General features: G+C 41.6%; 2 protein-coding genes across 2 annotated transcripts in view; one reads left to right on the top strand and one right to left on the bottom strand.

Annotated features, from left to right (window-relative positions):
* The window catches only part of LOC110978543 (Golgi apparatus membrane protein TVP23 homolog B-like), a 29,598-nt gene extending 14,662 nt beyond the window's left edge, over nucleotides 1-14,936 (bottom strand). Inside the window, exons 1-4 of the mRNA XM_022233619.2 lie at nucleotides 14,776-14,936; nucleotides 14,592-14,668; nucleotides 4,945-5,179; nucleotides 4,234-4,359 (exon numbers count right to left, since the gene is read on the bottom strand). Coding sequence (XP_022089311.1) covers nucleotides 4,234-4,359; nucleotides 4,945-5,179; nucleotides 14,592-14,668; nucleotides 14,776-14,778 — 441 coding nt within the window. The 5' untranslated portion in view covers nucleotides 14,779-14,936. The remainder of the gene's footprint in view (nucleotides 1-4,233; nucleotides 4,360-4,944; nucleotides 5,180-14,591; nucleotides 14,669-14,775) is intronic.
* A 5,969-nt stretch (nucleotides 14,937-20,905) lies between these two features.
* Nucleotides 20,906-24,898, top strand: LOC110978546 (uncharacterized). Its single transcript, XM_022233622.2, has 2 exons — nucleotides 20,906-21,558; nucleotides 23,555-24,898. Exons 1-2 carry the CDS (start codon nucleotides 21,093-21,095, stop codon nucleotides 23,776-23,778), a joined length of 690 nt encoding a protein of 229 aa, XP_022089314.2. The 5' UTR covers nucleotides 20,906-21,092; the 3' UTR covers nucleotides 23,779-24,898.
* The last annotated feature ends 542 nt before the right edge of the window (nucleotides 24,899-25,440 follow it).

The raw sequence follows: 25,440 nt of genomic DNA, 5'->3' as shown, positions 1-25,440 counted from the left end.
CTCTATCAAAATCAGCTTTTGAATAGAGATAAACTCTCCGAGGAGGACAAGGGTTTTACTTTGGATTGGTCTTGAACACACAAAAAATTGCTTCAGGATCATTTATGCCAGGTTTAACTTCAGTATGCTCAATGCTATTCGGAAATTGAACTAAATAACAAGTCCAGGATACTGGTAACCAACTTGCTGCCATGGGCTGTGCAACTGCAAGATACACACTTAAGACATCAATGCTGCACACAGGACCAGTCCAGAAATATACACTGAAAATTAACGTTGTGCCCCTGAAAAAAGCCTGGCGGAATGGGCTTGTTTATTTCAAATGGATGAGGATCTTGATCAGTGATCTCCATGCTGGTTTGCTCCATCCACAAGGCAGGTACTTGTGTTGGGTGAACCAACATCTGATCACTGATTACAAACAGGACCCACGCCAAACAGGCGCAATGTTCACAGGGAGTCACTCACAAAGAACTAATTGTTGGTACTGTACTGGACTTCATTTGAATGTTGATCTATGGTTCAAATGAACAACCAACTTGATTTTTCCCAGACATATCAGCACAGCAATTCCGCTTTAAATTGGAGCGAAGATGGGGCGACTGTAAGTCTTCCATATACTGGGCTGCATTATGTGGTACATGAACATGGTATGATTCAGCATTTTTACCCTTCCATAACCCATTTTACACTGGTTAAGAGGCAATGTTAGACCACATAATTAAGCCTTACACCCAAAATACAACCTTGTAAACAGCTTGTTTTGTCTTCAACTTTATTTTCACCTTTACTGTAATTTTCCCTCCCATTCAAGTGTATTAGCCCCACCACTGAAGAATCATGATACACAGTTTTGTATCACAATACTGCATGGTGGAATTTCAGTATTGCAAGTATCAATGGATCAGTGAATCATTATGACCCTAATGACAATGATTACACATATATAAATTTTATATAGTTTCTGTGTACAAAGTAGGAAGTGCAGAACAGTAGGAAAACCTGAATGAACAAACCTCTAAAATTCCAGAACTTTACAAATTAGTGACATCTGAAAGATCGGGAATCACACATTTTTTTGGAAAAAACAACTCTCCCTGATCATAATCGTGCTGCAGAAGCCCTCTCTTCAGCTGGTGTAACTTGTACTATGAACATGGAGCTATCAAACACAAGGAGTTAGAACGAAGTCCCTACAGACCATAATCTGATTAACTGCTCTTGTCGGCTTCACAGACAAAGTGCAGTTACCAGCTCCATTGTTGAAGACCGTAGACATTTTTGTACACAGTGATTGCCACCGCCAAGTAGCTGGTAACCCAAAGACTCGCCATCTTTCGCTGCGGCATACTAGAGTAAATAAATGGTGGAAAAGATGCACGAAAAAGATGCACACTTCTCTTCAGTAGTCCTCAGGAGTCAGCGAGTGATCTCCGCAGATGTGCTCGAAAATTACAAATCAAAAGTTGGCAAAAATCGGACGTTTTTAAAGTCAGTTATGACATTTTGTGTTTCTGGAGATAGAGAACAAATACCCAAGTATGAACTGCGATATTTATCATAAGTCACAATCCTAGTGGTTCCTATGGTTAAAAGAAGGTGGAAACATGCCGCAGGGATGCATTTGACAACGTGGTGAGGTTTCATGCCGACACAGTTGTGGACAATGACAGAAAGGACAACGAATCTTCCCATGTTTTTCTGTGTTTTTTATTTTCCTCTGGACCAGCTACATTCTCTCAGTTTTCTTGTGCATATTTTTTGGAAAATTTGTATTACTTAGTAATTCTGTTTATTGTTAAGAGAGATGTTTTGGGGAAGTAAAGACTTAACCAGACTTCCATTGTCATTAAGTCTCCCATGATGATGGTTTCCGTCTCAAGGCGGCCATATTGAACATGCTGAAGTGTTACAGACACGCATGCATGGTACCCACGATCCTTTGCAAATGTGACTCGGAGCATTCCTTCCAGCCCATAAGCAGTGCAGAATTTGTTTTTTTCCTTGCAGCATGTACAGTGATGGCGGTGGCCATCATTGACCCTTTTGATCTCTGTATGTGCTGACTCCTTGTGTTTAATAGCTCCATGCTATGAATAACTATACCCCACACAATAACTTAAATCTAAGGTAACACACAAGTTTCTACCCTACGTGGATATTACAAGAGATTTTCCGCATACAAATCTTGAAAAGAGACTTTTTAAAGACCCATTCAAAATGTGTTTTATAATATGATTTTAATGTCAAATAAAATATGTCAAATAATGACATATATTTGAAAAAAATACATCTTGGTTGTTTTCTCACGTCTTTCTGTTCAGGCTGAAGCTGCCTTTTTGGAAAACGAAGGAGTTGTTATTAGTATATTTACAAACATGCATGTATGAACAATGACGTATGAGGTGGTACTCATCAACTGCGATATGACGTGATGCGAACCAAGCGCTGCGTATGTGTATGCTGTACACAATGGAGGCCTACATGTACAGTACAAAAGTGTGTTTTTGGTTGTTCTTTTTAGTAGGCCTACATCAAAACTCAGGAAAAGGTTCAACTCGTACAAGTAAAACTAAGAAGTATGCACGCTGAACCTTGTATTTTATAAATACATGAAAATAAATCCGCTTACCATCGACTGAATGTATTCAACTTCATTGCATTATATTATAAACGGAGCGTTCATGATGGTTTCCACATTACTATATTATCAGGTGCACACTCATAAATTTTTTGATTGAAAGATTAGCAGTATTTACAACACATCATTTTATGTGAAAACATGTACGTGCAGTGTAGACACTGTTTGCTGTAACCAAGAGTTCCATATGTGGACAACATTAATTTTCCCTTAAAACAGCCATCAAAAAGTCATAAAACATCCCCCAAATTGAAATTTAGCCGAGATAATTCCCAAGCATTTACTTGGAAAACACTTGTCCATATATGGATCTCTTTCAAAAGAATTTTCATGATGACAACAGATAGCCTAGGAGTACGAGTAACTTCAGAATTTTGATTTATGTTCCTCCACCACCACCACAAAAGCTGGAAACGTTGTGCCGGCCCTCTCCATGGCCCCGTCTTAGGCCTGAGTTTTTGAATCATTCATATAAAAATTCTATTTCCACAGATACATGTAGGCCTACCCAGTGTTCAGGCCTAGGCCTAGATCTATAAATTGCCAATATCAAAGGCCCTATGCCCTTGCCTACTACTGACCCCCAAAATGATACTTCTGTCAAACTAGAAACCTTTAAACCATTACTTGCTTTTGATACAAATAGATAATTCATAAGTGTTTACATGAAAAAAAAGGGGAATACCAAAAGACAAGAGACAATGTGGGCCTGCCTTGACCCTAGGCCTACCCTTTGTTTCTCCCTCTTCTCATAGGCCTCTCTCGAATACCTGGCAGCAGGACGAGACTGTCTAGCATCATCGGTAGTGCCAGTTGGTGATTTAACCCTGGATACTGCTTCCTCCTTGAGCATAAAAGTTGTCTTCAGGCCAAGCTGTTGCTTCACCCGAGACAACTGTTCTTGGCAGTCCTCATTAAAGTACATGTACTTGTTGCATATTATAGACCACTCTGTCACATCCGACAACTTAAAATTTGCACAAGTGGTGGAGACAAATCGATCCCACTCCCTACGAACTTAGTCATTTTTCGGGAATTTGAAAGAAACTTGTTTCTTCTGCGTCCACCAACCACACAATTTCTGGGCATCCTGAAATGTGCTAACGTTAGACCTACACCCTAATAATGAATCAAAATCATGAAATTAATTTCATCTTCATTCATGTGTATGCATTATCACTAGCGCATCGCGATGATCACATTACCACAACAAGTACCACCCAGGCATCATGACTTGATGCGGGTTTTCGTACTTCATACCGTGTTCATGTTGGTTTTGAGCAGGGAACCAGGGACGTTGTTTTATGTAGCACCCTCTGGGAGTGAAATTAAAAATTTTTTTGAGGAGACAAAACGGGGACACCAAACCATTGCTTTTTATTCGTAATTTCGCGTTACAAGCCTACATAAACGTGAAAAGCAGCAACAAAGCCACTGCAGGGAACTTTCAGATATCACTTTCCAGTACAAGGTAAAATTCAATTATGGGTTTTTTCCACACCCTTTGAGTGGGTTTTTAAAACCATATTTGCAGGTCCTTGACCACAAAATATGGTGTCAAAAGCAATATATTTCTCCTTTGCCAAACTCACCAGCCATGCGAATCTAAAGGTGAACAGGTTGGAGAATACAAAGATGACCCACATAAGTGGAAAGATGACCAGGCCCAGCCAGAATAACCGTGACTCTGTGGCTGTTTCTGTGTTCTTCTTGGATCCCTGGGGAGCCAAATATTGAGAGAAATATGTAAACTATTATAATCAAAGCTTAATCCGCTAAATGTTTCAGCAGTGTGCAGGTGCAGATTGGTGTTAGGATCAGTTTCCAAACCTGACATGCTTGGGCAATTCTTTTAATGCTTCACACATCTTGCACTAGGTTGATACCATCTTTTGTGGTAACTCATTGAGTATCGTGCTAAAATCTGTTAAACAGTTCAACATGCATACCACTTTAGGAGTCAAGTCATCAGACAATAACCAATAAAATAATTTTTTCCAATGCCTGCATGGTTAACACTAAAGATTTAGGGTGTTACCAGGAGTCAGAAGCAATAAAACCTACATCTATGTAGGTGCACAGTGTATGGCTTCTGATATGGATATCTGAACTTAAATACTGATAATTGGGAGGAACCACTGACATAGGGCTAGACAGCTCAGATGGTAGAGAGTTGGCTAAGTGTTCCAGAGGTTGCAGGTCCAAACCCCCTCTGGTAAAATTCTTTCTTTCACTAATATACAAATATTTAAATAGTACTTTTTTCTGCATCATATCTGACCAACATGTACAGGTAGGTTCACCTTTCTCGATTCATACACCCAGTGGCTTGTCCCATCGTCATCAATGTGGTTCCACCAGCGCAAGCCCACCAGTAGGCGACCTGTTATGTTCTTGACTGTCCAGAAATCCAGCGAGACAAAGAAGAGGATGACAACAAAATCCACAATGAAGCTGTTGCTGTAGAGGTTGCAGAAGAGGTAGGACACTAGTGCCCCAACTCTGAAGAAGAGGTGAAAGAAAGCAGCTGCAGGATACCTGTAGTTCAAAAATCCAAATAACTTTGGGATAAGGTGTGCTAGGGTAAGAGTGTGGTTTGTTTTTTCACTTAATGAAATCCTCAATATGATTTTCTTACATGTACACGTAGGTCGGTGCTTCAGTAACAGATACACTGGGTCTGTACTTTGGTCTATACTACTTTCATCTTCCAAAATGGGTAATGTAAGTTGAAGCAAGTACATCAAACAACTGCAAACTTCAATTTCAGCATAGAGATACCTCTGAGTAAAACATGTTTTCTCTTATTTTCTCTGCTCCAATAAAAATGAAAGCATCCAAATCGAACGCAGTGTCACTTGACTTCAGACTTCAACTATAACAAGCTACAAAGGGCTTTTTTCTGTTCAAGCCAAGATGCTAATTCGGAATATAGATTGCGCCATTTAGGAGAAAACAGAGAAAACAAGGGGAACCCTCGACCTGTGTTCATAATGGATAAACCCTTGTGCATGCCAAACAATAGCTACATGCATTGTTTGGCATGTGAGTTTTGGGAGAATTTATACTTTGGAACAAATTGGCCAACACACTTATGATTACATCAAAGGTCTTGTCATGTGTATGAAATGGAAGTACCGCACATGTACATATTCACTGTGCACAGGCTCTCCTTCATTGCCAGTGTGAGGGCGCTGTAGCCTACAACTTTGCCAAATATGACCAAGGGCCAAGTTGGCCAATCTCTATTGGAATTGTAAGTGTTAAAACAGAATTTATCAAAGTTTCTTCCTGGTTTAAAGCAAACAAATTGTCTCAAGACTAACTGTTTGTAAGATACCGGTAACAGATATGTTAGATTAAGATAAGTTTTTCTGATGCCCTTTGCCCTGCCCTCCTTTACTAGATGATGTCAATATCGAGTATCCGCTGTACTAAATTCTAGGTTGTTGTGCTTAATTAATGATCACCTTAGCTGGAGTGACCACATTTCTTCAAATCTAACAATCCCTCCATTTCCCACAATACAGGTATTCTGTTGAAGCTTTGAACCTTTCTGTCCCCAACTACTTTCACCCTTTACAATACACTTGTTTATTCTGCATCTGAGTTACTTCAATAAAGTGAGGGCGCAATAGAGTATTAGTAACTATATAGGAAGGACACAGGAGTTGCAACTCTGTGACTTCAAAGTACTTGATGATTGACGTTGTCGTCACCCAGTCAGACGAATAATAGAAGAAATTCCAAAATGCCTGATTACTGCCTGCAGCTTAGCTGGACACGCAAGGCTAGTAATATCCTAGCAATACATGCAGTTGTAGTGTTTTGCTTCCAACACGGGTGTTTCACAATAGTGCGCCTCCAAGAGTTTGCAATGCATTGACCAGTCACAATGCGCGAAATCTGTCGACCCTTTCCTAATGCACATTGGGTCAACAGATTTTGTGCATTGTGATTGGTCAATGCATTGCAAACTCTTGTGAATCGTCCGTATTAAAGACAAATTATTGCTGTGATATAGAGAAAAATCTCTGTTAGACTTACTTTTGCCATCGTGAATTAACTTTTTTATTTTGATACACTTTACCACTATCCATGCAAAGCTTCTAATTTTATTCTTTTCCCTCCGATACTTAAGTTTCCAAATACTTGGTACAAATTTGACGACTGGCCAACAAAATGTTGACCACTGCTGGAAAGCTACATGTACATTGTAGGTTCATAAGGAACAAAATGCGCCATTTCATCACAAGATGTGATCATGAGATCTCGTAAAATACACTTCTGTATCATCATTCTTGGATGATTGTCTGAAGGTCTGCCAAGTTTGAAGTCGATCAGATGTATGAAACTATCGAAGTCCTAAGGAACAAAAAGACGTGCAAACTCTGTGGAGAAAGTTTGAAAAAGGAAGAGAAACTAGAGGTTCTGTGTCTGTCACAAGGACAGAACACAGGGCTTTTTCCCTTTTTGTTCTAAAAAAAAGTGCCTTGTTGGCATATCATCAATTTCTTTAAAATATTTTTATTCACACACTTACATGTACATATACAGGTTTGAACAAAAGATGACGTGCTTCAAGAGATACTGTGCTTTGAAAACTGCACTTTTGATGTCACGTGACTTGTCACCTGATGACGTCATCATTACATGAGGTTAATAGTCGTCTAAAGCACTCCCCATTTAAGATATCAGGAAGGTTTCAACCCAATCAGATATGTGCTTCATGAGGTATAGTGCTTTCAAGAATGTACCTTTAATGTCACGTGACTTGTCACATGATGACGTCATCGTCACATCAGGTCAATATTTGTCTAAAGCACTCCCCTTCTAAGATATCTACATGTACAAGGTTTGAACCCAATCGGGCAAGCTAAAAAAAGTTGCGGCCCAAGTCCGGTTGAGCGTAGGCCCGTGAACAGGTATTCATGGGCTCCACATGTACTTACATTGTACTTAAGGTCCCAGGCCTTGAACATGAATAAGTACGGTTAGTCTCCACATGATTTTATGCTTGCATCAAAATGGTGCAACCTCAAAGTTAAACCTGAAACACTGTCTGACCTGATGAGGTTTCCTGCCGAAAGACCTTCCAGAAGTGTGTTTGATTTCCATCAGGCATTAAAACTGTGGTCTGATGAAAACCTAGAAAAATTCTTGGTATCTTAATCATTCATATATGTATGTATTCTTCACATGTACTTACATGTACATGTACATGTACCTTGGGTACAACTTCCAGCAAAGCGTTTGAAATATGAGATGTATGGAAATAAATTCCAACAAAAATTTGAAATATGAGATGAATGAGAGTGAAATGAATCAGAGTGAATAACATGGTGTTTTTGTTTATCTTTATTTTCAAACAAATTTGACTGCAAATATACATAATGTTGGCTCATAAATTTGTAGAATGGCTATAAAGTCAAACATGTGGCTACAACCTTGGCTATTGAAGTTTTCCAGCTGAAACCCTGAGTTACAAGTACTCTCATAATGAGCTAAGTAGACTATCACATGATGAGGTAACCTGCTTCAAAATCTTTTGTTGAATTATCACTACTCAAGCAGCAGCTGTCTTCTGATCACTGGATGTGTAACGTTTGTGTTTTTTAAGCACAGAATTCTCAGAATCTCAGATTGTTTACTGGATATCGCCATTAGGCATCATCATCGAGTGTGACGACATGCCAGTGCTGAAGTTAAGAAATATTTTCCTAGGGCTGTCTTAACCACTTCATGCCGGGGCATTTTTCAATGTTGATGATGCTGGGCCGGCATGACTATCATTTTTCCCGTTTTCAAAATCCTTCAAAAATTCATCGTTTCATTTAACGATCGTAATCTTTAGGCACTACTCTAAGTTGACAGGTGGCCTTCATTGACGCCCGAGTATTTCAGCCACGCCAGCAGCCTTGTAAACAGAGCCCAGATTGTGCGGTGTTGTATAACTGTCTTTTGTTCGCGAACTGGGCTCAGTGCACTGCTGACCTCTTTTCAATAGGGGCCAGATTAGCATGCAGCGGTGCTGTGTGGCTCATCGCTGCGGTGGTGGAGCGCTTTTGTCCCCGGTGGTAATCTGCTCGCTCTCAATGCCCCAAACCCCGGTATACGGTTTCAAAACAACGCTAGATTATCACCACTTTTGAGAGTGAAAAATGCCAGTAATGCCCAGCAGCCTGGTCTTTTGTTCGGAGTACGATCTTTTGTTACAGGGCTCTGTTTCCTTTGTCAGAGTTCGGAGAACCCGGCCACGCATATAAACCATACGGCTCCGATTTCGGAGTCCCCGGCAGGTAGTGGTTGAATTGGGATGATGATGTTTGTTGGATTACAGGTACAATGTAGAGCATGTAGAGCAACTTTCTTTGAGTGCAGCATTGCAGGTTATTCCATTTCTTTGAGATCTTTCTACTTGGGTGATATAGGGATTTCAGCAGCAGCAGCTTCTTTATGGATGGTGCAATAAAACATTGTGAGTCTACTGATTTTTCTACAGTTTTGGAGGGTTAAACACATCTGCAAGGCACAGGGTCTGTTCAGAACTGCATTTGAAATGGGTAATGTACATGTATGCTTCCCCAAAAGACTAGAGAACTGAATATTTCTTTTCCACAAAATGAATTTTCTTAGTGTTTTATTGCTGGCTGATTGCCATTCAACAACCATACACGTCATGTTGTCATGCATTCCTAAAGAAAATAAGTAATTTAGAGTTACAGGAAAAAAGATAATCGATGACTCGCGGCGTCGTGTTGCTGGTAGCGACGTTTCGGCTGCTGGTGCTGCTAGCCTTCATCAGGCAACTGAAGTCTGGATGCTGCAGAGTCCGCAAAATACCGCTGGACCATGTGCCCCCCGCCGTGTATTGCGGACGTAGTACGGGTGACCTCAGCGGGCATCGCACGCTCCACTCCATGGGCGTGAGGGGGCGTGTCCTCGGTGTGGCTCCATTGCGCTCCGGTGCTCCGGTGGTTGTGTTGGCGGATGGTGGGGAGCCAGAACCCGGGGATGTCGATGCCGCTGTCCCTGTTGATGCTGTGTCCTTTCAGGTGAATGTGGATGGCCTCCTTGACGTGTGTTGTGTACCAATGCTGGTCTTGGTCCACGCACTGCATGCCGTCCCAACTGGGGTGTGACCAGCTCCCCAGGTGTGCTCGGCTACTGCTGACAACTCCACACGGGAGAGTCTCACGTCGCGCTGGTGCTCCTTGATTCTCTTGCCGATTGGTCTGCCAGTTTCGTCGATTTGTATACCTTGTCACAGTCACCGCATGGTATCCTGTAGACCACTCCTCCCCGTCTTCCGGGTGGGATGGGATCCTTAGGACGCACGAGTTGGTTCCTCAAGGTGGTGGATGATCGGAACACGGTGCGGACGCCGTGGTCCTCCAGGATCCTCTTCATCTGTCTGGAGATACCGTCCACAAAGAGAAGAACGATGAAAGCCTTGTACTCCAGTCGCTCCACTTCGGTGCTGGTCTTTGGTCTTGATGACTGCAGTATGAAGGACGCTGTTCGCGTTCGCCGTGAGGGCAGCGGTGACTCGGCGTCTCTCGGCGGCTGTGTGGTGCGGTCTGGTGACTAGGCGTGAGGCGCAGTCATGTAGGCACTTGGCCACGCCCCTCTTGACGGACACTAGGTGGTGTGAGTCAAAGGCCAGGTACTGGTCGGTGTGGGTAGGCTTGCGATACACGGTGGTGGTCAGGCTGCCGTCGGGCTGCCGCTGAGGTCACCCGTACTACGTCCGCAATACACGGCGGTATATAGCGGACTCTGCAGCATCCAGACTTCAGTTACCTGATGAAGGCTACATGTAGTAGCACCAACAGCCGAAACGTCGCTACCAGCAACACGACACCGCGAGTCATCGATCATCTTTTTTCCTGTATTTGTCATCCACCGCGGTAATTATGTTTATCTCTTCTATTAATTTAAGAGTTTCCCAGAGTTATGTAAACAAGTGGAGTCCAGTCACTGTCCTTGTACTTCGACCAGCATTAGCGTTTGTTCTGTGCTGAGGTCCAACCATATTCCTGACCAGTGGAATGGACATTGGAATTTCCTTTCCATCTTATAAGCGGAGGAATTTCGTCCTTTATCGGATTCTAACCTCCAATCTGCTGGGGCATGGACGAGACACACTGTCCACTGGCGATACTGAGTTTCCCAACTGTCAGGCTTCACAAGTGCCTGCGGACCGGCCGTCCCATCCTACATGTAGGCCGTGCTGTACCTAGTGGCGTCTCTCTGTCTGTGTGGTATCAAGAGGTGGAATAGCATCAATCCCACCTGTACCACGCCCTTCGTCCGTATCCTATCCACCAGTCCATGAGCTACTACCAGACATGACATTCATCCACCCAGTATTACAAGCATTGGCTGTCGGAGACAAAGAACTCTCGCGGCTCTGAACTGTTCATCTCTGGCAAACTCAAAATCTGGATGCCACTCGTGGAGGTGCCTCCCCTCTCACTACGGCCAACTCCATTATTATTTACCTAACTTATAATGAATAATTCTGTTCTTTCTCCATGGTTCATTTAGCTTGAAGTGCCTGTCTTGTTCAGTTAATTATTAAAGTAATTATAATTTGTTTGTGCTAAACTGCTTGATTCCGATTCTTATCTATCAGTGTTCCATTCCCATTTCCGTTACTTTACTTTAGTCTGTTATGTCGTCTTCGGACATTTGAAGTGACTTCGTAACAATGTCCTGTCAACATTATTCTAGTGGACGTGATCATGCTTCCTTTGCTCTCTTCATTGTATATTCTACATGTCTATGGCAACACACTTTTCAGTCAGCCACAATAGTGTTATTCCAAAGCCATTTGTTTGGTGCAACATTCTGTGTCAGCAAAAATCCACAAAATGTTTGATTTATATGTGACAAATCAGAAATCACCCTTTATCAATCCATTATCAAGCGTGTAAAGGTATCAGTCTGAAGGCCATATACATGCATGTATACAATAGGCCTAAACTGCAAATGCCACTGTTTCATGTGACTTTGAGCCAATGTAGTTTAGTTTGTACCAGTAGTTTACAGGGGGTGGCATATTGTTTTCATTGTGTGACCATCTTTACTGTGTGGGCTATGCTGTGTAGCTGTGACAAGATTGCAGGATCTTAGAAATTCCTCACTTCCAAATATGGTAGAACCGAGATGCAGAGCAAGCTTGGCCATTGGTGGGCCCAATGCATGTGCAGTGTGTGAAACACATACATGTATGGCATTAACGGTGTGATCATTGTCAGGTGGAAGTGAGCGATTGGTGAGTAAAATTGTTAGTTTTTAAAAAAAACTGAAACTCTTGTTACACCCTTTTTAAGAACTACAGGCACCTAAAGTTTGCTTTCAAAGAAAAATTTGATTGAAAAAGTGGAATTTGATCTGTTGGATCATTTATCCATGAGTAACCATAATTTGTGCACTTAGTAGTTCAGACCAAAATTTGTTCCCTATACACTACATGTTTTATGGCCTTATTCTCGCTAGTTAAAAGTTTTACTAAAATCCTACGTGAAATAACATTAGGAAGAACATCGGATGTCACAGAAGCAACAGGAACAATATCTCCAAATGACTCAAATTGGTTATGTCACCATAATTCATGCACGTACATGGCAAACATCATTTTACCGGGCATCGGTCATGCCCTACATGTACTTCTGAAAAGTCTGCCAGTTAACATCTTTTGAATGAGGAATTATTTTTCACATTAATTACTTTAGTTTGGTGATGGAGTTTGAGAAAAAAACATTTTAATTCACCTTATAGTATTTCTGTGACATCATTGCTTTGTTAAAAGTGTAGATTATTTTTACGATACTACAGCAATTGTTAAAAAACAATTACTGTAGATTCATTACAAATGAACAGTTAATGTCTTACAAATCCAGAGTTGCAATAGATTCGTATTGACAAGGAGGGTATTCTCATGTCCAAACGTCACCTTGTTTCGATCATCAAAGAGTGACAGGAGGACTGGGTTGGGTAAGAGTAACATTATGCATTGCTGCTGTGACACTGATTCTACTGAGCCTCGTAATAGCTACAGTTAACAAATTTAAGAGATGAGACTGAAAAAATGAGACTGAGGGGTACCCCCAAGTTCCACCAACATGTCCAATCACTATACACACTCTAGTCTATTGTTACTGTACCTAATATGTCCCCCTACGTGCCTGAAAAGAATTCCTCAGATTCCAGTGAAACAATGACCAATACAAAGCAGGGGGTTCCTTTCCATTTCATATCTTGCTTCATATGTACAGTGAGGCATGAATTTTTATTCTTTCGTTTAAATTATTATTAGCATTAATATGACCAATTGATCTGGATATTATGATAAATTCTCTTTCTATGTGTATTTCTGGAAAAAAGTCACAAAATACAGTGCCGCCAAATCCATGCCTATCGTCGGCAACGGAAATCTCAAAATATAAGGTGCACAGTTGTTTTCAGGCTCAGTATTTTTGATAGCGCTCTTATTTTGGCGAAAGTTGATCGAACTCGTCATTAGTGCCTGTACCGGATTTCCAACAGTGACTGTGAGCAAACAGCGATCATTTATCCATTTTCTAGACAGTTTCAACTGATTCATTTTCGTATTTAGTCTGTAAAGTACTGTAAAGTCTGTGCAAATATTTGGATGCGCGAATTTAGGGTACTCCACGATATAGGCCTACCTCAAAAGTTCAGTAAAAAAACATAGCATTACGACCCCATTCAAAGTCACACGGAGTAATGACTTTCACTGAAAAACAAAGTTTGAGTTCTCCAGATTTATTCTGATGTTATAAATGCCCAGAAAAGTCAAATTTAGTAGTGAAAACAATGGGGCAGCGCAGACATCCGGGAATCTCACAAAATGGCGTGTAGTAACCGATGAAAACAGCAACCATGGCAACATTGCATACACCTGTGCACCAGCCAGTCAGAGGATTGGAATGCACAATCATTCCTTTGATCAGTTTGTACGCACGTGTTCTTTACAATTGCTTCCATCGGTTGCTACCCGCCATTTTACAAAACTCCCCAATGTCCCCATAAAGCATTTAGGCCTACTCAGAAAACACTTTTTCCTGGTCAATACCTCTTGTGCTCCGACTTCATTTGGGCCTCTCCTATGGTTTCGTTAGTGGACCATGTTTGCCTATAGAGAAAACAGTCGTTGGTAGCACTCCCAACCATCACGATCAACAAGTCTTGTGCCCAGACCCCGTATAGGCCACTCATGCATGTTTCTGGGAGGACCATGTTTAGCCCATAGAGTTCTTGCGTATTCTAAATCTCGATACGCGCATTTGAAAGGAACAGGTGGCAAAAAGTTTAAGTGCTGTGCGAGTGTCGAGCGAAAACGGTCGGATTTTGACAGATTTTGAAGTCAGAAATATCATTGAAGCTTCAACCGTTTGACGTTGGCATTTACGGAAGCCAGCAGGTGGTGATAGAGGTATTTTTGGCGAGTATTTGGAATTTTTGAGAACCGTTTCAACCTTACTATATGTACAGGCATGGAGCGTTAGTATGACGATCCCGTCCAAAATCGAAAAAGAGGAATACTAGCGCTCCACTTACAAATGTATTAGAGCTACCTCTGTTACTAAACACTAAAGAATAGAGTGAACAATAATTGGTGGGGCGCAGTGGAAATGGGGCAAAGTGGGCATGGGGTGAAGTGGAATGGGGCAAAATGATAATGGGGTGAAGTGACCAACACCCCCCCCCCATGAGGGAGCGGGGCAGACGTTGGACCCCGCAGTTCTGGGGGTAGTCATGGTCATGACGGTTATTTATTTTATTACACTTTTCAACTGGCTATTAAACCAAAAAATTAAAGCACAGCGACAGTCATGACAGTTGGATACCCAAGTACATACATTATCGGATTCGAAGCTAGGTAATGGTGAAAGCTTTCCATATAGCATTAAACATTTACCTAATTGCTCGTTTTCTCCTCCAATCATCTTCTGAACCGAAATCCAGAGCCACATCCTCTGTATCGTCTAAACTTGCCTGAGAAATATAACGATACGAACCGTAATTGGTAATTGAAAATGCACAAGTAAATTTCACCCAATTGCAAACATTATTTTTACTATCATAGACAGAAAATTACTCACCATGGTTTAACGATTGTGAGGTGGTGGGCGAAGCTGCGAAGTACATGTATACGTGAACAAGTGAGTCGACTAGACCAGTGATGAGTACGAGTGCCGCGCCGACACCGTTTACATTCGCGTTGTGAAGTCGTGTCTATCCATAGAATCGCGTAGGCGCGAATATACATATACATGTATCCCCCCCCCATGTGTATTCGTGTAATCTCGCCATGATTTTCGCTCGCCGCACAGTCTGGATACCAGACCCGATGAAGGAATCACCAACCTGAAGTTAGCCGCGCCATCTAGGCCCGATTTTCCAGCCTCGAACTCAGCCTCCAGCTCAGCCGCATTTTGGCATACAAGAACAGGAGGTCCAGATTTCTTCAAGTTTATACCGCCGACCGCGGCCGTCAATGGCTGGCCTTGATTTGTCAACCGATTTAGCTTTATCCAAAATCAAGTATTCCTAGTAGGTTGCTCTTTCAGATCAAACAATAAAAACATACAATATGTCATGCCTGCAGGGTACACATTGTCTTAAAGATGACATAAAGACCATTGCCGACTGAACGTAGTAGCCAAAATATGCCATTTTCCATGGGTGTGGCTGGCCTTGATTTGGAAACCGATTTAGCTTCATTCTAATCTGAGTATGCCCACAGGCATTTCTTTCTCCTTTTGAAATAAAACATCAGATTATTAAAGTATGTGCTGAGTACTTTCATAGAATATTGAGACAATACAACGGCGCTTCACGAAATCTTGCCTCCCCTTCAATACTGCCAACTCCCTTTCTTATGAACAACGCTTATCTAAACTTAATCTTTCCCCTCTTTACAACCGTCTCCTATACTTAATTGTCTCATTTGTCATCAATTGCCTCTACAAATATATAGATATCCCGTCACACTTTCTCCCACAGCCCAACACAAGGAAGATGGACTCACTGCTCTTCAAACATCAGTGCTGCCGTACTAACTGTGTGAAATTCTCTCTTTTTACACTCTTCCCGAGATTCTTCAATTCACTTCCAAGTAACCTCCGAAATCTGTGTTTGGAACCCTCTCCGAAAGACTTCTTAAATTCTTTACGTGATCACCTTTTTCACCAAGACCCTATCTCCCTTGCCAGTTAGACAGCCCGTTGTCATTATCATGCCGCTGAATGTTGCCTAGGTTAACAGTGTATTTATTAAATAAGGTATACAAATTATTATTATTATTATTTTTATTATTAGTATTATTTTTTAAGGGGTTTAGTTTTTTTTTAATATATATCCCATTTTCCCAAGAGACTTTAGCTATTTATCTATTTATTTATGTTATTTAAGTTATAAGTATGTTATTTATGTAAAGCCTTATATTTTTTATATTGTATCAATCTATATCTTTAATTGTTCTCATTGTTTTCTGTTTAACCAGCTGGAGAGCCCCTCGACAGAAACCATGTTTCTTTTGGGTAATCCAGCGGGAGCTGGTTAAATACTGTTCACTTGTCCTTTGTATGTCTTGTGTATCCTATTCTGTATTTTTGTAAACTGTATGTTATTGTTTTTCTGTGAAATGTTTATCCCGAAAAATAAAATAAATGAAATGAAATGAAATAGAAATGCACGGGGAGCAGCGCCAAATTTTGTTCAAGACAGTTTTGAAACGTCGTGTGTCTGCTCGCGAGCTCATTATTATTTTGTGATCCCACGGTTTTGTTTTACAAAAAGAGGAGCCATAGTCTCGAGGGATCATAGAATTATTCATATAAATCCAGAATTTGCGGTTCAGAGTATTTCTTTCACAAAAAGCCCTACATTGCAGGCCTTTTTTGGATAGAGGCGGGCGGCTACATTCAGAGCTGAGCGCATAGTTTTACTACTATAGGGGGTATCTTCGGGAAATGGCGAATTTTAAAAGTTCATAAGATTGAAATGAAAAGTGATCGATATGGCCATAATCTTGAATTTCCAGCAAAGAAAAATAATCTTGAATTTCCAGCGAAAAAAATGAAGGCCTCTTCGTGAGGTTCAAGAGTCGGCGCTATTTCGGTCTACGGGCGCATATTTGGTGTGGATGTCAGACAACTCGACCGTTCGCCAACTCGACCGTTTGCCAACCCGACCGTTGAGACAACTCGACCGTCGAGTTGTCCGGAGTCGAGTTGGCAAACTGTCGAGTTGTCTGGACCCCTTTGGTGTAGTGCAACCATAACCCATAAGACTCACTGGGTCCGAGTTGACTCTAGGGGTGCAGTGTCCCAATTCAAGGAAAATTCTCCGCCAGGCCAAGGCCCCGCAGAGATTGTTTCGAAAAGAGGGGTCTGTTTGGGCCAAGAAATGGTGGAATTGTGTCAGTATGGCCCAGGATCATCTCTGTAGATTCAGGGGCACCCATCTGGGGGCAAAGCAGACAAAAATGGGATTGAAAATTAGTCAGAAGAACCAGAGGAAGGTGAGGGATGTCATTTGAAAAATGGCCGCTGGGAGGGCTTGGCAACATTCACTTTTTGGGGGGTTGAGTTTGTTTTGGGCGGATAATTAAAAAATTCATTGGTTAACCTACTAAAAATTGAAAATCAAATGAAATCTGAAGGACCAAACAACACATTGATTTTTGTTTGAGAGGCCTCAGGGACTTCAGTTGCCTGCCATGGGGCTCCAAACTTGGTTGATTTTACACTATTTTCAATGGAGCTTGAATTAGTTCAGTGCACCCCTAGGTGGGGCCAAGTTGGCGTGGGTCCGAGTTGGTTGTGGGTCCGAGATGGTCGTGGGCAAAGATTCTATAGCGCCGCGCAGCGCTATAGAACGTTTGGTCGTGGGTCCGAGTTAGTATTGGGTCCGAGTTGGCGTGGACCCGATTTGGCATGAGTCCCGAGTTGAAATGGGTCCGAGTTGACCTGATCCCGAATGACCGACACCCCGTTAGAGACCAGGCTGAAATTGGCACGAAATTCGGGCCGGATTTTCGGCCAGCCTGATTTTCGGCTGGACGCTATTTTTACGGCTGCAAGCAACCCTCGTTCACGCACGGACGTGTATAATAAAATCTGGACTCGCAATGCCCTTAATCAGCTTATAGAGTCATTGAATCCACTCGCAGCCATTTTACCGAGCCGAATACAAAGCTTTCCTGGTAATGCCCGCCTTTGTTCTTCCTGACGTCAATAGTAGGGAGCCGACCCACGCCTTTGTATTCGGCTCGGTAAAATGGCCGCTGGTTGGCTTCTTTTTCATACAAAGGCGTTGCAAGTCCAGGTTTTTTTTATATACGTCCGTGAGTTCACGTAACCGGATAGAAATTCTACGGAGGCCGATCATGGCATAGCAGAAAGAGCCCATAAACGTCCACAAACAAATTACAGAAAAAAAAAGAAATGTTTAAAAAAATCGTTCGCTGGAATGTATCTTAGCTATGAAACAACGTGAACAACAAAGACTCTTTGTCTCAAAGACCAGCAGGAAACACAGACGGAATGTGTACGAAAAAACACAAAGCCTTCATGCAAAATGGATGAGGGCGCTAGTACAGACAATGATAGCTCCAAAATAATGCCTTCGCGAACGGGTTCGCAATTTGTATACTGTCAATTTCTCTTCTGTTAAGGAAATTGGAGGCATATGAACTCCGTGATTTCGGAAGAAGCATGGAATTTAATGGCAGAAATACAAAAGAGTGTCGGAACTTATTTAGAAAGTGTGAAATGCGAAAAAGCAAAAATCGAAATCGCTCTATAATATTGATTTCAGGAGTCAGCGCACCCGATTAGGAACAAAGACGGGGAAAATCGCTTTCTGGGCTGATATCCGTTTTCAAACGATTTTGTACCATCCTAGATTTCAAAAAAGTGTGATTTTCTCTTGAGGAATGTGTAGGGGGACCCCTGGTCACACTTAATTAGCGCCCCGAATGATTCGGCCCACAGGCTGTCTCAGCCCAATTGATTTCAGGTGTGGCAGTACCAGGTAGAAATAAAACGGGAACATCGCTTTCTGGGCGGATGTCCGTTTTCAAACGATTTTGTACCATCCTAGATTTCAAAAAAGTGTAATTGGCCCACAGGCTGTCTCAGCTGATTTGTATCAACAGTTTCTGACACGTCGTTGCGCCAGCACGCAGATAACATTTTGGTTTTTTTCAGTTTAAATTCAACGGGGTTGATAGGGAGGAAGGACTAATGTTTGAGCTTCCCAGAAAGTTGCGCATTTTTGTATGTGAGTAGGAAGACAACAGCTGTCCAGTCTCCTCCAATGGAGACTGGACAGCTGTTGGTAATGTCTGTCAACACGTAATTTGCTCGCCACCCTGTACTGTGGTGTTTTTGGTAGATCGGAAGTTTAGCTGCCACTCGGCGACGCAAGGGCTCGTTTATTTATTTTGGAGTGTCCGCTTGTAATTCTGTCCATTAATTAGTGATACTGTTGACTCGCGTTTGCAAGGTATAATGTCGCGTTTAGGGGTTAGATGAAGTGGACATTGTTCGCCACCATGATTTTTTCCCCGACTGTTTTGTAGATATTAGCAGTTTTCTATGTGGCTAAGTAAATAGCAAGGGACATATCGGTATGTTACTCTTGCGAGCAAACTTCTAAGAATGATCAGTTATGATTATTTTGTCGAACTTATTACAACAAGATTGCTGCAATGAATAAGATTTAACAGGGCAACGCATGTTTTTCAGCAACATCAAAAGGGACTCTGGCTAATATGTTTTAATATATATGTCTATAATATAGGGGGGCTACAACATGGACAGAAAAATTGATTACTTTAATTTTTCATGCAATGTCGGGTATACCAAGGGGGAAGGAAAGTGTATAGGTGAGTTTCATGAAATTTGAAGTTTCATTTGTCATGACTTTAAAGCAACAGCGGTCTCCTCCGAGGCCACGATAAAAGATAGGTAACGCATGTCAACAAGGCTGGCCCATTAGGTTAGTGTTTCCCACCACAGCACAGTACAGTGTGGCGGGCGAATTACGTGTTGACAGACATTACCAATAGGCAGTCGTTGCATTGGAGGAGACTGGACAGCTATTGTCTTCCTACTCACATACCAAAAGGCCCAACTTTCTGTGAAGCTCAAACACTAGTCCTTCCTCCATATCAACCCCATTGAATTTAAGCTAAAAAACCCCCAAAATATTACAAAAATGTTGATACAAATCAGCTGAGACGGCCTGTGGGCCGAATAAACGTTTTTGAAATCTAGGATCGTTAGAAAACGGACATCAGCCCAGAAACCGATTTTCCCCGTCTTTGTTCCTAATCGGGTGCGTTGACTCCTGAAATCAATTGGGCTGAGACAGCCTGTGGGCTGAATCATTCGGGGCGCTAATTCAGTGTGTCCAGGGGTCTCCCCTACACATTCCTCAAGAGAAAATTGCATTTTTTCGAAATCTAGGATGGTACAAAATCGTTTGAAAACGGACATCAGCCCAGAAACCGATTTACCCCGTCTTTATTTCTAACCTGGTACTGCCACACCTGAAATCAATTGGGCTGAGACAGCCTGTGGGCCGAATCATTCGGGGCGCTAATTAAGTGTGCCCAGGGGTCCCCCTACACATTCCTCAAGAGAAAATCACACTTTTTTGAATTCTAGGATGGTACAAAATCGTTCCAGAAAACGGACATCAGCCCAGAAAGCGATTTTCCCCGTCTTTAATTGTTCCTAATCGGTACTTTACAAATCAATATTATAGAGCGATTTTGATTTTGACGTTTTCGTGTTTCACACTTTCTAAATAGTTTCTGGCACTCTTTTATATTTGTGCCATAACATTTCATGCTTCTTCAGAAATTACTGATTTGATGTGCCTCCAACTTCCTTAATAGAAGAGAAACTGACAGTATACAAATTGCGAACCCGTTCGCGAAGGCATTATTTTGGGGCCATCATTGTCTGTACTAGCGCCCTCATCCATTTTGCATGAAGGCTTAGTGTTTTTTCGTACACATTCCGTCTGTATTTCCTGTTTGTGAAAAAAATCTCAGTTGTTCACGTTGTTTCATAGCTAAGATACATTCCGGCGAAGGATTTATTTAAACATTACTTTTTGTCTGTAATTTGTTTGTGGACGTTTATGGGCTCTTTCTGCTATGCCGTGATCGGCCTCCGTAGAATTTCTATCCGGTTACGTGAACTAGGGTTGCTTGCAGCCGTAGAAATAGCGTCCAGCCCAAAATCAGGCTAGCCGAAATCCGGCCCGAATTTCGTGCCAATTTCAGCCTGGTCCGTTAGAGCACCAGGGCGACGACCGTAGTGAAGTGCCTACTTATGATCGGATTCATCTTGAAAATTTCCTGTTTCACTGATGATGTGGCAGTAACAGGCATTTTGGAATGAGTTTACGTTCATGGATTACGGTTGTGTTCGCATTTGGAGTAGGCCTATTCTCAGAAGTGCTGTATTACCTGTACAAGAGAAAAGTTCACCAGCAAATGTTGGGCCATTTTACCTTGTTGTCAGCTGCTGCCACACGGCAATCATCGAACACGTCAAATGTCTTTCACCATGTCCTGTTTTTCCCCGACACAGAGCGCACCTGCCCCGATCATTTCTTGACCACAAAAGGTTGTTGGAGGCCCAAATGTCCGTTCTCGCACGAGGTAACGAACTTCAGCCGTATGGTCGAATATATACTGAACGCCAAGCACTCCCTTGATATTTGCATGTACACAATCACAAACAGCGACTTAGCGGAATTAGTCATTGGACTGCACGAGAGAGGCATCGTAGTGAGAATTATCACAGATGATGAGGCCCAAAACACGTCTGGGACTTTCATTGGAAGGTTTCGAAGAGATGGTGAGTTTGGCATAATGAGTGACCTCTCAGAGAAAAAGATGAGTGGAGTTTGCCTTTGATGTGTGACTTGTAGGAATGGTGTAGGCTGTTCAGTTAATTCATACTTCATAGTACCTCCAGAACTGTGAAGTTGATCGTCTAGGTCTACGTGTAAACCTGAACTCTTGTCATGTGAGCCTACCTGGTGCACAACCTTCCTACATGTCCCAGGACCCTCAAAATCCACCAGGACTTTGAGTGCTTCAGTGAGGAACATGGAAGATTGAATTATTGTTATGTTTGGCCTGAACAGGCCGATATGAGATCACTTGATCTCTGTGGGATCATTTGAACTTGGTGCACAGTTTGTCAACTCTGCCATCAGCCAATTGCCTTTTCTTTCTAATTCATAGTTTAAAGATTGTCTCAAGGAAGGAATGTAAAGTTGGAGATTTCATGGAGAATTGTCCAATTTTGCAGAGCGATCGGCCAGTCATGCCCACCATTTATACTCCTTGAAAGGTAGTGCAGAGAAAGTGCATAGTAGTAAACTTTTTAGGATTCGGTAAGATTCCTCGCAACAATGTAGAGAAGATTGGGCGTTTATTAGAGGTGTCAGGTCAACTCGCCCCCTGACTGACCCGCCCCTTACCGACTCGCCCCTGTCCAACTCGCCCCCTGACCGACTCACCTCTTACCAACTCGCCTCCTGGCCGACTCGCCCCCTAGCTGACTCGCCCCCTCGGAACGTCAAGCAAATATGGTTGGCCCAATGTATTAAAAAAACAAAAAAACAATGGTTCTAACCAACGACGGGACATGAACGACTCACGGACGGTGATGGATATTTGGACATCACCACTAATCACTTATTTATTCAACGCTTCTTACGTCCACTGTCTGATTAGGCTATTTGTACATCCAACATACCCTCAGGATCAACAACTTCGAACCCTCGATCTGTCCCATTAATATTTGGGTATGTGACTGTATCTTCTTGTAGTGACCCGATATCCAGTTAATTAGTTATAGTGTTCTGTTGCTCATTCACTTGACTGGGACCTCACATATACTGCGAAAATTTAGGTTCTTGGATATACGCTTTTTGTGTGATGTATAAAGTCATAGTGGTATATTGTACACTAATGTCAATTTTTAATGCCCCATTATTTTTTTTTTTTATTTGCGTAATTTTTATTCCTGTTTTGGAATTGAATATCTCTGAGAGTGCTCTTAGTTTGCTTACAAGTAACGGGCACCAGATGACATGACTGTTTTTCCCTGACGTCATGACACCGACAGTGCATGCTGGGATATAATTCAATATGGCCGATCAACATTGTGATCCTTGATGACTGTACTCGCCGAATAAATCAGTATTTAGTGTTAATTGTGAACTAATAATTGCATCCTGTGAAGTTATCAGAACCTGAAAGTGTGTAGCAACCGTTACACCCTTTGTCATAAATCATGTCTCCTTAATACTTCCGTAGGTTTGCGTCGCCGGGCATTATGCCTAATATATACCATTTTTTTTATCTGAAATAGTTTGCAAAGTTAATTAATATGGTAGGGTGTTGGTGTTGTGGCGCACGAAATCCCATAGACAATACACAGGAAACGCTGCGCCATGGCCCATACACACGATAATACTGAATTAGTTTTACCAATATTAAAAAAAAATATTGTTACCCCCAATTTCACACAAAGGGAATATCCACCAAGCTTTTAACAAACTCAACTTTAAGTGCCAGCTGCAAACCCCAGAACCTATTTTTAAGGGCAGCAATCACCGATTCCATCTCTGACTGTATGTATTTTTTTAAAATGGTGAATGGGCCGGCCATACATGCTTGGCAAACTTAGGGGGCAAGTCGGTCAGGGGGCGAGTTGGTCAGGGGTGAGTTGGTCAGGGGGCAAGTTGGTAAGGGGCGAGCTGGTAAGGGGCGAGTCGGCCAGGGGGCGAGTTGACCTACAATCTTATTAGAGTATTTTTCTGATTTCCATTTATGTGCAGGGATCCAAGTGCGAAGGGATTACTCCAGCTACCTCATGCATCACAAATTTGTGGTTATCGATGGGATGACACTCATCAATGGCTCTTTCAACTGGACTTGCCATGCTGTCAACAGCAACAATGAGAATGTGCTGATTACGAACAACCCTGACATTGTCCAGCCATTTATTGCAGAGTATGAAAGACTGTGGGACATCTTTGACCCTGCAAAACGACCCCTTTAATCATTTTGAGAAGTCAGGGATATCCAGGAGTACAAACAAACTAAGTCTGGTTCATCAGGAAAACAGAAAACGCACCATTAGTCTTAGGCTCCAGACCTTAAAACAGGTCTCCAAAATGACTGTCTGAGTGAAATCTGAAATCAAGTTGCTATTATTATTTCTTTTTTTTTTAATTACAAAGACGTTGCATTTCAGTGTTTTTCGGGTGTATACTGGCTAGGATTTAAGTCTATTTTTGGCCTTCATTTAATTAATTACCAAGAGACAAGACAGTGCCCCCCACAACATCATGGAAAAGTTACTTTAGATGTAACTGGACCAATCCAAAAATGTTTAAGTCATTGATATTATTAGTTATCACACAAGCACGAATGGAACACAGAGTAATGTAGTGCATCTGTGTCTCATATACCACGAGGCCAAACCAATTCATCTTCAAACTTGACACAATTATAGCTGTTACAGGGGCCTACATGTGCACATATGTGCCACCTTTGAATTTACAGTAAATTTGTAGTTGTGCGATTGGCTTTCAGTGTAAAATAGCGCAGTGCATTTAGTTAGAAAAATGCATTACGCAGGGTTTGACTTGGACAGTGCAACAAAGCTACATGTATATATTGCACTGTTTGTTGCCATGGATCGCTCAATCGGAATTGAGATTTGAAGTTTGTTTGAAGATAAGAATTTTTAACATACTTGGAGAATTCTTCTTCCGCTTTAGTTAATGTGTAAGGGATATCTAAACAGTTAATGTGACACTAGTTCATAAAGTGATCCTTGCCTTTTACAAGTCGATGTGCAGGGCATTTGGTACACACTAATTTATACACACCTTGGCTTTAAGTTTTGCAGACAGCACATACTGTTGCTTCATATATATTGCATTATATTCGGAGCAAGGTTCCACATTGAGCAATTGGCACTAATGCATTGTTATAAAACTGTCAGAAGTACATGTAGTACTAGTGGAACCAAGATACTGAACCATTTAAGGCAGTCTGGAGAATTTAAGTCAAACTAAACAAATATACATGTAATTAAAAAGATTAGGATACCAGACACATTACCTCAACAATGGTTGCTGATAAAACAGCATAAATCTAGGTGATGATTTGCACAGCCTTTATGTGTATCAAATTACTTCTTTGTCATAAAAATACTTGTATAATTTACTGTCAAGAAGCCTCTAATCAACAGTGCAGTGGTACAATTACACTGCAGTGAAAGAAAAATACTGGACCTTTATTGAAACATTGAATAATCAAAAATATGCACAACTCTTCACCATAGAAAATAGTAAAATGTTACAAAGATGCAAGAAAACAATTTATCAGGAATTAAAAATGTAATAAAATTACACAACTACTGTTCAATTAACGAAATTTTTCTGATGAGAAAAGGCTGCATTCACAAAAATGCCATTTTGGATTATGCTTCTCAAATCCAAATCATTTATTGAACACTGAAATGGGAAGGAGCCTGACTGTTTTGCTACAATTTTAGATAAAGCCATACTTCGCCTATTTTTGTTAGGAAAATAAAGATGCCTTTTTAAATTGCCCATCGGTAGTATGGATGTCAGCCGAGAGAAAATCTTCACTGTGCATAGAATGTGCATGTATGTACACCAAATGTATGGCATAAAAGATGCATGTGTTA

The sequence above is a fragment of the Acanthaster planci genome, linkage group LG07 (genome assembly GCF_054643075.1).
Source record: "Acanthaster planci isolate LZ-2023a linkage group LG07, COTS_SCS, whole genome shotgun sequence".
Classification (NCBI taxonomy): domain Eukaryota; kingdom Metazoa; phylum Echinodermata; class Asteroidea; order Valvatida; family Acanthasteridae; genus Acanthaster; species Acanthaster planci.
The sequence above is the reverse complement of the archived record's forward strand: the minus strand, read 5'-3'. Positions and strand labels throughout refer to the sequence as shown.